The sequence below is a fragment of the Lepidochelys kempii genome, chromosome 1 (assembly GCF_965140265.1).
Source record: "Lepidochelys kempii isolate rLepKem1 chromosome 1, rLepKem1.hap2, whole genome shotgun sequence".
Lineage (NCBI taxonomy): Eukaryota > Metazoa > Chordata > Testudines > Cheloniidae > Lepidochelys > Lepidochelys kempii.
Window position 1 is genome coordinate 214575852 of NC_133256.1, and position 16244 is coordinate 214592095.

Sequence of the window (16244 nt, forward strand, 5' to 3'; positions counted from 1 at the left end):
GTACATCAAAAACTGGAAAGGAAAATGGAATGTTTCATTTACCAAAAGTTGAAATGAATCAATATTTTACTTAGAGTCTAAACAAAAATTTTCATTCCATTTCCACATCCCAGTATCTCAGATCTGTTTAAAAATTGAAATACTGCACTCAAAAAACATCACAGGAAAAATTTTGGGTTGTTGACCCACTCTAATACTTAGCTTTTATAAAAATAAATAAAAAAAATAAACAGCATTATTTAGTTCATTTAGTCAAAGCCAAAGGCACAAGAATTAGAAAATACCAGAATTAAGGTTATCTATGTAATGTTAATTCAGTCCCCCACCCTCCCTTCTGCATATATATTATGATAGAGTCCAATTGCATGCACATATTCTATTATTCTCACCTACCCCCAGCTCCTGCCTCCTTCATTGCACAGGGAGGATGGTGCTCAGGGGATGGAGGAGCTGTAAAATATTTCTTTTTATCCTCATCATTCAAGCTGTGACCCAGGGCCTTATTCACTCTACAGACCGTACAAACACTGCACTGAATACAGAATTATTCATTTCTTCATTGGCTTTTCTATTGTGCTCATTACAGTAGTGTGAGAATGCACCACAAACATTAATGAATTTGTCTTCATAACACCCCAGGAGAGAGCAGACTCTTATGAGATCCATTTCAAAAGTGACTTAGGCACTTAGAGGCCCAAGAATAATATTTTCAAAAGGCCTAAGTGACTTAGAGACTTAAATCCTATTTTTTCTAGTAACATAGGAGTCCAAGAACCATACAGACTTCCCCCCCTTGCTGCCTAAGTCACTTCAGAAAATGGCACTTAGGCTCCTACATCATTTAGCTGCCTTTGAAAATTGTACTTACAACGATTAAAGCCAAAATTCCCAACCTGCTACTTATTTGGGGTGATTGGGCAGCAACCTGAGACCCTCAGGGCCTGATTCTCCAGAGTACTCACCATTTCTGCAACGCTTTATGTGTTCAAAGTACTCTCCAGACATTAATAAAGCCTCACCAAACTCCAGGGAAGTAGGTGGGTAAGTATTATTATTAGCTCCCGTGACAGGTTGGATCACAGAAACCCCTTGGGGGCTGCCACCTGATGTGCCAAGACTACTTCTGCCCCTGCTTTCCCTGCCAGCTTAGGACTCCAGCACCCTGTCTTGCTGAGCCAGACATGCCAGTCTGCTCCAGCACAGACCCAGGGTCTGAAACACATGCCCCAAAGCTGCAGACTTAACTGAAAGCAATTTAGGAAGTGTTCTTGTCTTTAACACTCAGATGTCCAACTCCCAATGGGGTCCAAACCCCAAATAAATCCATTTGACCTTGTATAAAGCTTATACAGGGTAAGCTCATAAATTGTCCACCCCCATAACACTCGGAGAGAGATATACACAGCTGTTTACCGCCCCCCCCGGTATTAATACATACTCTGGGTTAATTAATAAGTAAAATGTGATTTTATTAAATGCAGAAAGTAGGATTTAAGTGGTTCCAAGTAGTATCAGACAGAACAAAGTGAATTACCAAGTAAAATACAATAAAACATGCAAATCTAAGCCGAATACAGATAAAATCTCACCCTCAGAGATGTTTCAATAAGTTTCTTTCACAGACTGGATGCCTACCTAGTCTGGGCACAATCCTTTCCCTGGTACAGCCCTTGTTCCAGCTCAGGTGGTAGGGAGGGGATTTCTCATGATGGCAGCCCCCTTTGTTCTGTTCCACTCACTTATATATCTTATTTGCATAAGGCGGGAATCCTTTGTTCCTCTCTGGGTTCCCACCCCTCCTTTTCAATGGAAAAGCACCAGGTTAAAGGTGGATTTGAGTTTAGGTGCCATGATCACATGTCACTGTAAGACTTCATTACCCACTTGCCAGCATACAGGAAGATTTAGAAGTAAAACAGAGCCATCTACAGTGGATTGTCCTGGTTAATGGGAGCCATTAAGATCCCAAACCACCATGAATGGCCCACACTGTGCATAACTACAATAGGACCTCAGAGTTATATTTCAAATTTCTAGTTTCAGATACACAAGTGATACATTTATACAAATAGGATGACCACACTCAGTAGATTATAAGCTTTGTAATGATACCTTACAAAAGACCTTTTGCATGAAGCATATTTCAGTTACATTATATTCACACTCATCAGCATACTTTCACAAAAGCATACAGAGTGCAATGTCACAGCTCCATTTTACAAATGGTGAAATGGAGAGAGAAAAGCAAAGTGACTTGCCAAAGGCCACTGAGTGAGTCAGCAGCGGAGACAGGATAAAACTCAGTGTTTTGACTTGCAGCCCTGTGCTCATTCCACCCGACCTCGCTGCCTGACTGCAGAAGAGCAGAGCAGCCACATCTTGTCTTGAGCCTAGCGGCAGTTGTGAATACTCAATACTTCTGCAAATCAGACCCCATAAAAACTGGCTTCAGACACCTGCTCAGTATCACCTGTGAAGTCTGTAGCAGAGGCAGGAACAGAACTGAGCTCTACTGAATGACGGTCACTGCTCTTAACAAGAGCATCCTAGTTCTTCCTGCGCTCCCCTGCTCGTTCTCCACAGGTCTTCCAGTTTCTAAAGTGAATGAGGCAGGGGTCATACAAGCAACAGCCTAATGCTGCACAACCCTGATTTATCCATCCTGGGCACTCAAAGTGGCCAGGGCCCTGCAGGAAAATAATTCACTGGAAAATTCATTTTAATGGCCAGCCAATCTGGTTCCCTTGTGCCTAAATGGAGCCCGTCTTATGGGTCTATAGATCCACAGAGTTTTAAGACCCAAAAAGGCCATTGTGATCATCTGCTTCTCCCCTCACCACAGGGACCCTTCCTGCTTAATGAAGTTTCAGCTCCCCTCTCTGCCCCATTTTCAGATCCATGAACAGAGTCTCCATAGGGCTTCTTGCCTGGCTGGAACTGGGGTCCTTAGAGAGAAACCTACTGCAGAAGCCCTGGATTTCAACCTTCTTCCTAATAATGGACACGTAGCTTCCAGGATTGGCTTCCACAGAGGCCAGGGTCACTGGTGCCGTTACACACCATGACTAAGCCGATGTGGCCCTGCCCAGAACTCTCAACAGACATCTACTCTCCTCTTTACAACTGATAACTTTGTACCTTGGGGGCAATTCACCTGGCAGTTCTGCTTCTCACAGAGGCTGCTACGGGCATTCCAACCTGAATTCCCTGCAGCCCTGCCCGGACTCTCCTAACTAGCTACCCAGCCCAGACCCTGGTTCTCGGAGGGAACTCCTCAGCACATGAAGATGCTGATTTCTCCCTACAATTGCTGGAAGGAGAATTCCATCTAAGGAAAAACACCTGGTCCCTTCCATAGGACCTCCATCTGCCATGATCCCATCTGGCCTTCCTGAGGGGCTGTGGTACCCAGTTATACCCATGAGCCTCCCCGGGAAGCCCCAGATCTACTCTCTGCCCTCACACTACACTAGTGGCATACCTAGGACAGGAAACTTGGGTGGGCCCCACCTTTCGGGGGTGGGCAGTGACGGGAGGAGCAGAGGTTGGGGTGCAGGAGGAATCTGGTGCCCTGGGAAGGGGACAGGAGGAATGGGGGCTCTCCTCCCTCCACCCCTTCCAGCCGGCCCTTACCACTCAGCAGGCACCCAAAGCTGAGGCTGCCTGGGGCACACAGGCTGCGGGGCGTGCCTAGGGTAACCAGATAGGAATTGTGAAAAATTGGACAGGTGGTGGGAAGTAATAGGCACCTATATGAGAAAAAGCCCCAAATATCAGGACTGTCCCGATAAAATCGGGACATCTGGTCACCTAGGCGTGCCTTTTGGGCAAAGTGGGGTCCCACTAGGGCTCGAGCTCTACTCACCCTTCCTGACCTTGGCTCATTGTCCGTCAGCCCAGCCACATCCCTTTCCTGCCGGTGCCGGGAGCTGCTGCCCCGGTCTCTGACCCCAGCACTAGCCCCACGCAGACCTGCCCTCACGAGGCACACCCCACGCGGGGCTAGTGCTTGGGTCAGAGACTAGGGAAGCAGCGCACGGCGCCAACAGGAGAAAGATGCAGCCAGACTGATGGACACCGAGCTGGGGGTAGGAGTCCCAGCCTGTGGATTCGGGAGCTCCGGCCCTGATTTGGGTGGGCCTGGATGATCACTGGGTGGGCCACAGCCCACGCATGGCTACACCCCTGCACTACACTAGCTGCATGCAGGCAGTCTCCTGGTCCAGTCTTAGGGCGAAGTCCTGGCTCCGCTGAAGTCAATGGAGTTTTTACCATTGCCGTCAGTGGGGCCAGGATTTCACTCTTACCCTTGAAATGTTATTTGGCTACTGAGATCCTTGAGCTGGTTGGATCCAGTGCGCACACACTGCACCCGTCAGATTGCCATACTAGTACATACTGTACCCGACACAGCCAGTGGGTGTGCCCTGCACTGACTCTGCTGTTGTCTTTTAACATTGTCAGTCTCTCCTGGCTGCACCTGGCTCTGAACTCTGGGAGTAATTCCTAACTTACCACCTTGTAATCAGAGTCTCTGGTTCTGAGATACACTCAAAGACTGAGATTCACATCCCAAGGGAGTCAGAATATTCACCAACAAAGCATGTCCCCTTCCCCACCCCGCACACAACCTGCTTCTTGTGCTATGAATTGATCAGCTGGAATCTCACGTTAGACTCAGAGATGACACCATAGTTCAGGGGACAGCTCCAGTCAGAACCACCAGTGCCAGGAACTATCTAACACTGGACCCAGGTGAACCAAGAAAGTTGCCACCTACTGAGTAAAGATCAGAGGGAACTAAGGGAATTTACCAATAATAACCTGTTCCTGACCTCCATGAACCCTGCCCTTCCATTGGCCAAACTCCCTCAAGGCAAACTTGCCTAAATCATTCACGACCCACCTGCTAAGTGCTTGTGCAGACACCATTCACTGGCTTCCAGGCATTTAAGCCTGGATAAAGTGACTATAAACCTCAGCAGCCATTCCACCACCACACACAGAGACTATTTTCCCAATCAGTAATCTGCAGGAATTCCCTCGCTCACACATTTAGAGAGTCCGTTGGCAAGCCCTTGTGTCAAGCTCAGAGTTTTACAATCCTTACAGCACCTTCCACTTGTAGATTCACAGGAATAAGTGTCTTCTGACAGAGGTGGTTCTCTTTCCCACTGTGACACACTCTGATCACTGGCTTATACCTTCTTATTGAGAAATAGTCCACAATTTCATGTGCATTATTTCTAATGTGTAGGAGAGAGTGTTATTCAGTGAATTTCCCATCTCTCCTGAGCCCAGGTCACTCTGAATCACTCAGACTTCTGAATGGAGAGAGCCGGTGTGATGGGAGAGTGGAGATTTCCCTCCGTGGTGTGTGGGGCAGAGTGCTGGATGACCAGTGGGACATGAATGATGCCAGCGTGGTGTGCAGGGAGCTCCAGTGTGGAGTCGCTGAGAAAGTTTTTACCCCCCTGAAGTCTGAGAATGGAACGGGCCCTGTGGGGCTGAGAAGGGTCCAGTGTGCAGGAAATGAGACTCGTCTGACTCTCTGTGACATCTCCACGTCTGAGACAGCCCAGGCAGGAATTGCTGAGGACGTCGGTGTCTTTTGCTCAGGTGATTCATTTCCAAATCTCACAAACATTTTCTGTTCAGTAGGAAAATATATATTAACAGTTGTGATCTATCCCTGCAGGGAGCCGGCAGATCAGACTGGTGAATGGGACAGGTCGCTGTGCCGGGAGAGTGGAGATTTATTACAATGGCAGCTGGGGGACAGTCTGTGATGATTCCTGGGATCTGTCAGATTCTGATGTCGTCTGCAAACAACTGGGATGTGGACATGCCATCAATGCAACTGTCTCTGCTCATTATGGGCAAGGATCCGGGCAGATCTGGCTGGACGATGTGAACTGCTCTGGGAACGAATCCGATCTCTGGGCGTGTCCTTCCGGGGGCTGGGGCCAGCACAACTGCAGACACAAAGAGGACGCGGGAGTTCTCTGCTCAGGTCTGTTCTGGGAATGCTCACGTGAGCCTGGTTACCAGGGGATTAAATGGAGGGGGCAGATGTTTAAGGAGATTGCTGAGAATGACACTCTCCCTGACTGTCTCTGCCTCCCTTTCCCTTGTGTAACTACCTACCAAGGTCACCATAAGAAAGTCCTCAGCTCCCACCCAGAGGTGTTGGAGATATTGAAAGATTTCCCTAATGCTAGAAGGCTGCATCTCAGGTATCTGAAGGTGATTGTATCATGGAAAGCAGTGACTGAAAAGGATGTAGGGTCCTAGTGGAGAAATAACTGAACATGAGCTCCCAGTGCCATGTGTGGCAAAACGGGCTCAGGCGAACCTTGGATGTATAAACAGGGGAGTAGTGAGTAGGAGTAGGGACTAAATTTTACTGTTGTACATGGTGCTGGTGAGACAGATACTGGAATACTGTGTCCAGTTCTTATGTCCACAAAAATTGGAGCAGAGAAGAGCCACAAAAGTGATCTGATGAATAAAAGCCTTACGGTGAGAGATTTCAGATGCTGAATCTGTTTAGTTTATCAAAACGACCAAGAGGTAACTTGCTTATAGGGCATAAGTCCCTTCACAAGGAGAACATACCACTTCCTAAAGGGCTCTTTAATCTAATGCAGAAAGGCAGAACAAGAGTCGATGGCTAGAAGCTGAAACCAGACAAATTCAGATCAGAAATAAGGCCCAGGTTTTTAACAGGGAGGGTGATTAACCATTGGAACAAACTACCGGAGAAATGGTGCATTCTGCATCTCTTGAAGTCTTCCTGTCTAGACTGGATGCCTTTCTGGAAGCTATGCTTACGTCAAACTCAAGTTATTAGGCTCTATGCAGCTGTTTTACAGAAGGTCAGACTATTTGATCTCATGATCCCTGTCACACTGTCTGGAGAGGCTCACGGCACTGAGTGCCCACCTCAGGGCAGATGGTGAGAAACAAGGCAATACCCCAAACTGCTGATGTGTTCTATAAGTAGATTTCACCAAGCCTGTAACAGATGTGAACTCCTGAAACAATGTTCCCTCTAATTTTTACATCCATGTGCGGAATGAATTTTGTTCTGTGCACCAGTCTAGAGTTGATGTGTGGTGGGGTTGGGGCTGAGGGGTTCAGAGTGTGGGAGGCAACTCAGGGCTGGGGCAGAGGGTGGCTGTGCACAGGGTGAGGGCTCTGACTGGGGGTGCGAGCTCTGGGGTGGGGCCAGGGATGAGGGGTTTGTAGTTCTGGCTGCCCAAGGGGCTGCAGCGGGAAGAGAGGACTCCCCCAAGGCCTCTCTTGCTGCAGCAGCCTGGGGCCAGGGGAGAGGCACGTCTCCCCACTGCGGCAGCTCCAGGGCTGAGGAAGAGGTGCTTCTCCACTCTAGGCCCCTGTGGCTCCTTGCCTATGTGGCCTTTGATAGCCTTCTGTGCGTCCATATGGCCACGCAGCTCAGAGGGAACTTAGTCCTGGATCACTGTATCTATCTTGCCATGGAGTCACAGACCGTCCCCTTAGACTCTCCAGTCTATTGTCACCCAAACAAACTGGACTTAGGGATAAGTTGTCACTTACACCAAAAATCACATCACATTCAGGTTTCTTCCAATCCCAAGAGACCAGCCACTTACTCAGATCACTTGGTACCCTGAATCTTACACCAAAGACAATGCCTGTAGCCAATCCTGTAATAAACTATATACAGGTTTATTCATTAGGAAAAAGAAATAAAATGGCTGTTTACACGGTTAAAGCAAGCAATCGTCTACACACAAATGAGTTACCATTTATATCCTCGGAGTGACAGAGTTGTAGTGATCTGTCAAGTCCAAATGTCCTTCAGCGCTGATCCAAGGGTAACCCCTTGGGGTCTCGGACTTCAGTTTGGATTCTTTAGCCCTGTCAAATTCAAACAGCCAAAAAGATGAAAAATCTTCCCATCTATTATTTTTATTTCCCTCTTCCAGCCTTCAAATCAATGGGATAAGACCTTCTGCATGTACTACATGCAGGGGATGGGCGGCGGGGATCATTCCCGTGCCTGAGTTCACAAGTTCAGAGCAAACATTTTCAGTTATAAAGCAAAACTTACATATGTTCTTGTTGCATGGACCACAGACATTACAAGTGAGATTAATGCCTGCAGCAACTAACCAGCATTTCATAAAGTCTAAACACTCAATACATTCTTTCAAGACTAATACCTGTTTTCAGCAAAACTAACACACATGTGACCCTTCCTGGTCTCCAGCTACGAGATTGTAAGTTTTCAGCCAAGGCCTGCAGCCTGGGCAAGAGCTGGCATCTGGCCTGCCAATGTCACAATCCTTCCCAGCCTTTATCTATTACAATCGGTATGTAGCCGCTGGTAAATGGTGGCCTTCCAGAGATGCCCACTGTATTTCGAAGGGGCCCGTGGTGTCTAAAAGAGTCTCTTACTCTTGGAGTGGTTCTCTAGCCGTTGCTCCTGCAGAATGATGCACAGGATCGTTAGCAATCGCTGGGATTTCACTCTTCAAACCCCAGTTCATTTCAGAATCAAATGATTTAAATTCCCTTTTTTTGCATTTTCTTCTAGAGTTCACAGATCTGAGGCTGGTGAGCGACAGTGACTGTGCAGGGCGGCTGGAGGTTTTCTACAATGGGACGTGGGGCAGTGTTTGCTCCAATCAGATGTCTGGAGTCACCCCAGCAATTGTCTGCAAACAGCTGAACTGTGGGGACGGAGGGCAGATTGCAAGAGACTTTGAATATGGACCAGGTTCTGGTCCCACGTGGCTGGACCACGTTGCATGCAGTGAGCAGCACAGCTCCCTCTGGCAGTGCCCGTCAGAGCCCTGGGATCCAAAGTCATGTGATAACCGAGCAGAAGAGACCCATATTTCTTGTACTGGTAATTCTGAAACTACCTGCATGTGCGTGTGCAAACCCACATGTACACGATGTGTTTAATTAATTGAAAGGTTAGGATAGAACTTTTGTTGTTGTTCACATCTCAGTGTAGGCAGATTTAAATTCTCAACACAAGATACAAACATATTTTCATGATGTTTTATAGGAACAATCATTTGTCTGATTAACAACAAACATGGAAGTTAATCAATTAATCTTAAAAGAGACCGGTGTTAGACACTGCGATAAGGTAGTCTGAGAGCCAAGAAAAGCCTCTCCCTAGAGACCATCATGAGGCAGCTCTGTGGTTATTAATCCTTTTGGGATGAACACTCAGAGGTGGGCCCAGGCTGTGCAATTTGGGTCAGAACTGGAATCCCCCACAAGTCTGGGTGCATGTCGGCTTGTGTGTCTGAGTAACAGCTGAATAGCAAATTAATTAAGTATTAAATGACCCAGAGTTCACATTTCAGTTCCCACAGTGCTGAAATTAGGGGTTTAAAATACAGATAAATTCTACTCCCACATCACAGACACAACCCAGTGCATTCACCTCAGCTTTTTCTCTCCATAGGAAAAAAACCAAAACCAACTCAGACCCTGTTTGCCGAATGCCCGAACTCTCCAAGCTGCACAGGTATCTCTGCTTCTCACTGTCTCCCTCTTGGTCCCTAAGTTGTCCCAGTAACATGTGAGGTTTCTGCATTTCTAGACCAGGAGAAATTACGCATCGTGGGAGGAGAGGACAGGTGCTCGGGGAGAGTGGAGGTTTGGTACCGTGGCTTCTGGGGAACAGTTTGTGATGACTTCTGGGACATGGCGGATGCTAACGTTGTGTGTAAACAACTGGGCTGTGGATCTGCTCTATCTGCCCTGGGCGAGGCTGCATTCGGTGAGGGGACTGGTCCCATCTGGGTGGAGACATTGAATTGCAGAGGGACAGAGTCATCTCTCTGGGACTGTCCTGCCAAGCCCTGGGGTGAGAGCAACTGTGGTCATAAGGAAGATGCTGCCGTGAATTGCTCAGGTGAGTGACAGGAGATGTTTCTGCTACATGCTGTAATATTCAGGGAAAAGGATGGTTTAGCCCACCCATCCCCTTTGGTCCCAGACCAGGCCCTCCCATCTCCTGTGTGCTGGAGCATCCTGGATGTTGAGGGGTGGAACCTTTGTGAGGTCAGACTGGCTCAGGCACCAGCCCACATAGCCCCTGTATCCATCACAGGCCGCACTGTGTTGGTTTGTTATGAGAGTCCTCATTGCTGCACAGAGCACAAGGGACTTGGGCCCTAAATCACTAACAAACAGGCCCTGTGCTGCTGTGAGGGAGTTTGTGGAGGTGACAGCTGGAGACAACCAGGGACTCTCAGAGGTGAGGATCCCCCCGGGAACAAACACGTCACCTCCCCCTTGCTACAGGTTTGTGGGCTCCCACGACTCTCACAGACTCATCTCTCCCTGTCGCTTGTTCATTTCCATCCAGCTCCCCCGCGTCGCCCTCCGACCGACAGTGGGAGAGTCACGGTGCCCGTGGTCATCTGCATTATCCTGGGGGCCCTGCTCTGCCTGGTCTTAGTCATCCTGGGGGCGCAGGTGCGAAGTGCCAGGGCACAGCTCAGAGGTGGGTCCTGATTGGTGTCACTGTGTGAAATGCTTCTGCAATAGCAGGGGGGCTGCAGGGTGTCAGGGTGAGGGGCGATACCAGGCTGGGTGGGCTGGCCAAGGGTGCCTGTTAACGCCTCTCTCTTTTACTATTTCATTAACTGTCCGGCAGTGGAACAGCCCAGCCATGAAATCTGGAGATGATACTGGCTAGGGACCTTTACAGTTTCAGAGAAACGGCATCTGTATCCCCACCTGCCCCCACCCTCCGGTGATCCACTCCAGGAATGCCTACTCAGGCCTCCAGCCCTCACCTGTCTCTGGGTGGGAAACCCCTGTCCCATCTCCTTGCGGCCAGGGGTTTTTAAGACTGCACAGTCCCCTGCCTTCCACTGTGATACCCCCAGCAAACCAGTCTGCCTACAGGCCAGCCCCCATGCTGTGTTTTCTCCCCAAGGGCTATGAGCAGGGCATTGCCAGCAGTTACAAGTTACCACCCAGCTCTCTCTCGGCAGATTACACCTTATTCCGAGGATAAAAGTATGACAGAGAAAATATTAAAAACAATAAAAATTCCTCCACACTTGCTGAACATACCAGAATTCATCCATCTTCCTCATGGGCAGCCTGGTAGACCAACATCCCTCCAACGATTCAGTGTTGAGATCCCTATGGACAGAAGGTCCTGCCCATTTGCAGAATCAAAATGAAAGCCCTGGGTCTTTTTAAACTCAGCCTTTCATATCAGAAGTCCTCCTTTGTCTCTTGGTCTCTGGTAACCCAGTTTGAACCAGTCTGTATAAACCACCCTGAAGGTTTTTACCTTTCTGGAGTTGTTTACAATCTCAGTGATTCACCTTAATCACCCACCCACCCACACACACACACACTCACTCAGTGTTTTTTCTTCCTGGAGGAGCTGTGATAACCGTCCCACTTGCAGTAGAACATAAACCATTCATAGCTTTAATCTAGTGATTCCCAAAGATACTGTCTGGAGCTGCAGTATCTGCCACAGGGAGGGGATCTGAATATCATGAGGAGAGACATCATGGAAAAGGGACCGAGAGAAACTGGAAATATTATCAAGGAAAAAAGGTGTATAAAAATAGAGCTGTGGTAAATAGTTGTGAAAAGAGTGATCCAGTAGAAAAGACAATCTTAGGAAGGAGAAGTGTGGGAAAGGAGCATTTTATTGTCTTGTACTCAAGGCTGGTACTTGTCGGGGATTTTACATCTATAACACACTTTATACAAACATTAGCGACCAGCTCCTTGGCAAGAAGATAGAAGATGGGATTGCCATCAACATACATGTAACAGTCACAACTTTGCAGTAAGACAATGACTATAATCAGATCTCATGCTTCAGGGCTTCAGCCAGTCTCCTGCAGGGGTCAGGAAGGAATTCTGGGAAGACCCCATCTTTGTGTTTTGTTTTGCTTCGTTTTGTTTCTTGCCCTCCTCTGAAGCATCAGACTTTAGTTACAGAATCATAGAATCATAGAATATCAGGGTTTGGAAGGGACCCCAGAAGGTCATCTAGTCCAACCCCCTGCTCAAAGCAGGACCAATTCCCAGTTAAATCATCCCAGCCAGGGCTTTGTCAAGCCTGACCTTAAAAACCTCTAAGGAAGGAGATTCTACCACCTCCCTAGGTAACGCATTCCAGTGTTTCACCACCCTCTTAGTGAAAAAGTTTTTCCTAATATCCAATCTAAACCTCCCCCACTGCAACTTGAGACCATTACTCCTCGTTCTGTCATCTGCTACCATTGAGAACAGTCTAGAGCCATCCTCTTTGGAACCCCCTTTCAGGTAGTTGAAAGCAGCTATCAAATCCCCCCTCATTCTTCTCTTCTGCAGGCTAAACAATCCCAGCTCCCTCAGCCTCTCCTCATAACTCATGTGTTCCAGTCCCCTAATCATTTTTGTTGCCCTTCGCTGGACTCTCTCCAATTTATCCACATCCTTCTTGAAGTGTGGGACCCAAAACTGGACACAGTACTCCAGATGAGGCCTCACCAATGTTGAATAGAGGGGAACGATCACGTCCCTCGATCTGCTCGCTATGCCCCTACTTATACATCCCAAAATGCCATTGGCCTTCTTGGCAACAAGGGCACACTGCTGACTCATATCCAGCTTCTCGTCCACTGTCACCCCAGGTCCTTTTCCGCAGAACAGCTGCCTAGCCATTCGGTCCCTAGTCTGTAGCTGTGCATTGGGTTCTTCCGTCCTAAGTGCAGGACCCTGCACTTATCCTTATTGAACCTCATCAGATTTCTTTTGGCCCAATCCTCCAATTTGTCTAGGTCCTTCTGTATCCTATCCCTCCCCTCCAGCGTATCTACCACTCCTCCCAGTTTAGTATCATCCGCAAATTTGCTGAGAGTGCAATCCACACCATCCTCCAGATCATTTATGAAGATATTGAACAAAACCGGCCCCAGGACCGACCCTTGGGGCACTCCACTTGATACCGGCTGCCAACTAGACATGGAGCCATTGATCACTACCTGTTGACCCCGACAATCTAGCCAGCTTTCTACCCACCTTATAGTGCATTCATCCAGCCCATACTTCCTTAACTTGCTGACAAGAATACTGTGGGAGACCGTGTCAAAAGCTTTGCTAAAGTCTAGAAACAATACATCCACTGCTTTCCCTTCATCCACAGAACCAGTAATCTCATCATAAAAGGCGATTAGATTCGTCAGGCATGACTTTCCCTTGGTGAATCCATGCTGGCTGTTCCTGATCACTTTCCTCTCATGCAAGTGCTTCAGGATTGATTCTTTGAGGACCTGCTCCATGATTTTTCCAGGGACTGAGGTGAGGCTGACTGGCCTGTAGTTCCCAGGATCCTCCTTCTTCCCTTTTTTAAAGATTGGCACTACATTAGCCTTTTTCCAGTCATCCGGGACTTCCCCGGTTCGCCACGAGTCGCCAGAGGGAGCTGTGACACTGGATGGGCTGGACCAGTCCTCTGAGGTGATACAGAGAAACCTCTTTCGAAGATATCTGGCTGGTGTGTCTTTCCACATGTTCAGGGTCAAACCAATTGTCAGATTTGGGGTCAGGAAGGAATTTCCCCCAAGGTCAGATTGGTAAAAAGGGACCTTGGGGGATTTTCCTCTTCCTCTGAACCATGGAGCATGAATCGCCAGCCACGATTATCAAGGCATCTCTCAAGTAATCAGTTCCCTGCCACTACGGGGCCCTTGGGCATTGGTGGTACCTTACTCACTCCTGCTTTCTGCCTGTGGCACACAATAGCTTATTCTCCTGAGGACTGAAATGCTTTACTCGAAGTGCATCTTTGGGCTCAAACCTATTGCTATCTGGGTGAAATGCAGTGGCCTGTATTATACAGGAGGTCAGACTAGATGTTCTAATGGTCCCGTCTGGCCTTAAACTCAATGAAAAAAAAGATGTTCTCACCATTTTGCAGATAAACACCTGGGTGGGGGAAGAATTATTTAAGCTGCTCCAAAGGGGAATAGCCAGAAATAATGAGATGAGATTAAAAAACCATTTAAGATGAATGTGAGGAAGCTTCCTGACAGCGAATTAGCCCTGGGAACCATCATCAAAGTGCTGTTGTGGAAAGAAATACTGTCACCTGGCTCATTTAAATTCCAGCAGTGGGAATGTGTGGTAGGGTTCAGGCTCGCACTGGGCCCACGGGGAGGGGCTGGATGATCCCATAGTGTTTCCCATCTCTGGTTTCAATGACCCTGTGCAAACCCTGCCCTTTGTTTTCAGGCTCCAGAAGACCCTTGGATCCCTTCTCTGAAGCCGTGTACGAGGAGATTGATTATAACCTGATGAGAAAAAAGCAGGAGATGTTCAGTCGCTCAGGTCTGTGGGTCTCACTCTTAACAGGGAGCAGCTATCTAATGCCCTGTCCATCTGAGGCCCTGACCCAGAGTTAAATCGCTGCAGCTTCCGCCCTGTGAGCTTGTCATTGGAGCTGGGCACAAGTCTCCATTGCGAAATGTTTTGGTGAAAAATGGAGATTCAGAGACACCCAAACATTTCACAAATTCTTGTCGATTTCACCCAATTGTTCCAAATACACACAGAACGATTCATTTCATTTCGACACTTTCAAAAGAAAACATTTTGTTTTTTTCAATTGGATATTACTTTTCCATTAGAAATTTCCTTTAATATTATCGGGAAAAAAAAATTAACGAATGTCCAAAAGAACACCAAATGGTTTCATTCAACATTAAACTTTTTTTTTACTTTTGCATTTCCCAAAAATTGCCCCAAAAAGTCATTTTTGGCTCAACTCAAAACAATCTTATGTTTTGCTTTTTTCCCCCAACGGTCAGAAAACCAAACCATCTGTTTTTTTTTTGCCAAGCTCTAGCTGTGGGAGCTGGGTCTGTGGTGAGACCAGCAGTTACTCATGTAGACTGAGGGAGATGGGTTTCCTTCCCACCATACACTGAGTGTCCCAATTCTAGGGGCAGTTAATTTCCCATCTGCCCGTCCTGCAGCCTTGGCGTGTAACCAGTGAGGGGTCAGGAAAGCGACTGTCTGGGGCAGGCTAAACTATCATTTGAAAACTTCTTTGGAGCAGTGGATGTTCTGTGCCCCCCTCCCACCGCAGCCACTGGTCTGCTGGGTCGGCTCCCTCCTGCCCCCGGAGCAGAGAGATCAGCTCAGGAAAGCCTCATGACTTTGAGTCCCGGCCCTTTTATCCTTTGTGCCATTTTGTCTCAATGTCTGATGGGAACATCCTGCCCAAGGGCTGTGCTGTGGTGGGGCTCTGGGAACATGCTCAGGGCATCTCCCAGCATCACTGCCAAGATGGTTACAGTGAATCACAAAAAAAAAGGGGGTACTTGTGGCACCATAGAGACTAACAAATTTATGAATCACAGACTTTGCTCTGGGCCTTTCTTGGTTTAATCTGGAAACACCACGGAGAGCTGATCGACTGATTCATGGGGGAGGTGGGTATTTACCCTTAAGCAGGAGGAGTCCCCTCTATGGCTGAGGAGGCCAGGAGAATTGTGGAACTTCCCTGGACCAGCAGCCAGAGACGGGCCTTTCACTCACCACAGCATCCTTCAGGTCAGATCGTATCATCCCCTCAGTCACATTTATCACAATAACATGGAGATTTCTCTTGGGGAGTCTGAGTCAGCCTCTCACCGCTCAGAGTTGCTGTGAGTCACCATGTCCTGTAGAAGAAGGTATAGACTGAGACTGGAAATCCTGCTCCAGGCCCCAGATGTGTTCCCAGTCCCGCAGTTCTGCTGTTCTCACTGTAATGAATTTCTGGTTCTCGTCTCTCCAGTCTCCTATTCAGATGACTCAGTGACGAAGCTGCAGTATTACACCGGGGACAGCGAGGGGGAAAACGATCCTGGATCAGAAGAAGGTAACGGGGGAGGGGCCGAGAGACCCACATCTGGGCAGAGAAATGAATTTCTATCACACTTTCTGCAATTGCAGCCATTTCCAACCCCCCCCCCCCCACACACACACACACGGTTCCCATTGTACACAGTCGGGTCTCATCCCATTGAACAGGATTTCTGTCAGAATCTCAGGATGGGAACATGTGACCATCTCCTGAGCACACACCCCTCGGAGTGGCTCCCAGTGACCTCCCCAGGTGAGGAGATGGAGGAGATGGGTCAGTCTCTTTGGGTGGAAGGGGTCAGTGCCCAGCAGGGCTCATCTCTTGCCCCCGAGAGAGAGAGGAAGATTGTCCTGTGTTA

The 16244-nt window shown here is 48.1% G+C and overlaps 1 protein-coding gene across 1 annotated transcript in view; it reads left to right on the forward strand.

Moving 5' to 3' along the window:
* Positions 1-16244, forward strand: part of LOC140907321 (scavenger receptor cysteine-rich type 1 protein M130-like) — a 179904-nt gene that overhangs the window by 32035 nt on the left and 131625 nt on the right. Inside the window, exons 5-10 of the mRNA XM_073333014.1 lie at positions 5302-5619; positions 5699-6013; positions 8585-8899; positions 9473-9535; positions 9611-9925; positions 12846-12865. Coding sequence (XP_073189115.1) covers positions 5302-5619; positions 5699-6013; positions 8585-8899; positions 9473-9535; positions 9611-9925; positions 12846-12865 — 1346 coding nt within the window. The remainder of the gene's footprint in view (positions 1-5301; positions 5620-5698; positions 6014-8584; positions 8900-9472; positions 9536-9610; positions 9926-12845; positions 12866-16244) is intronic.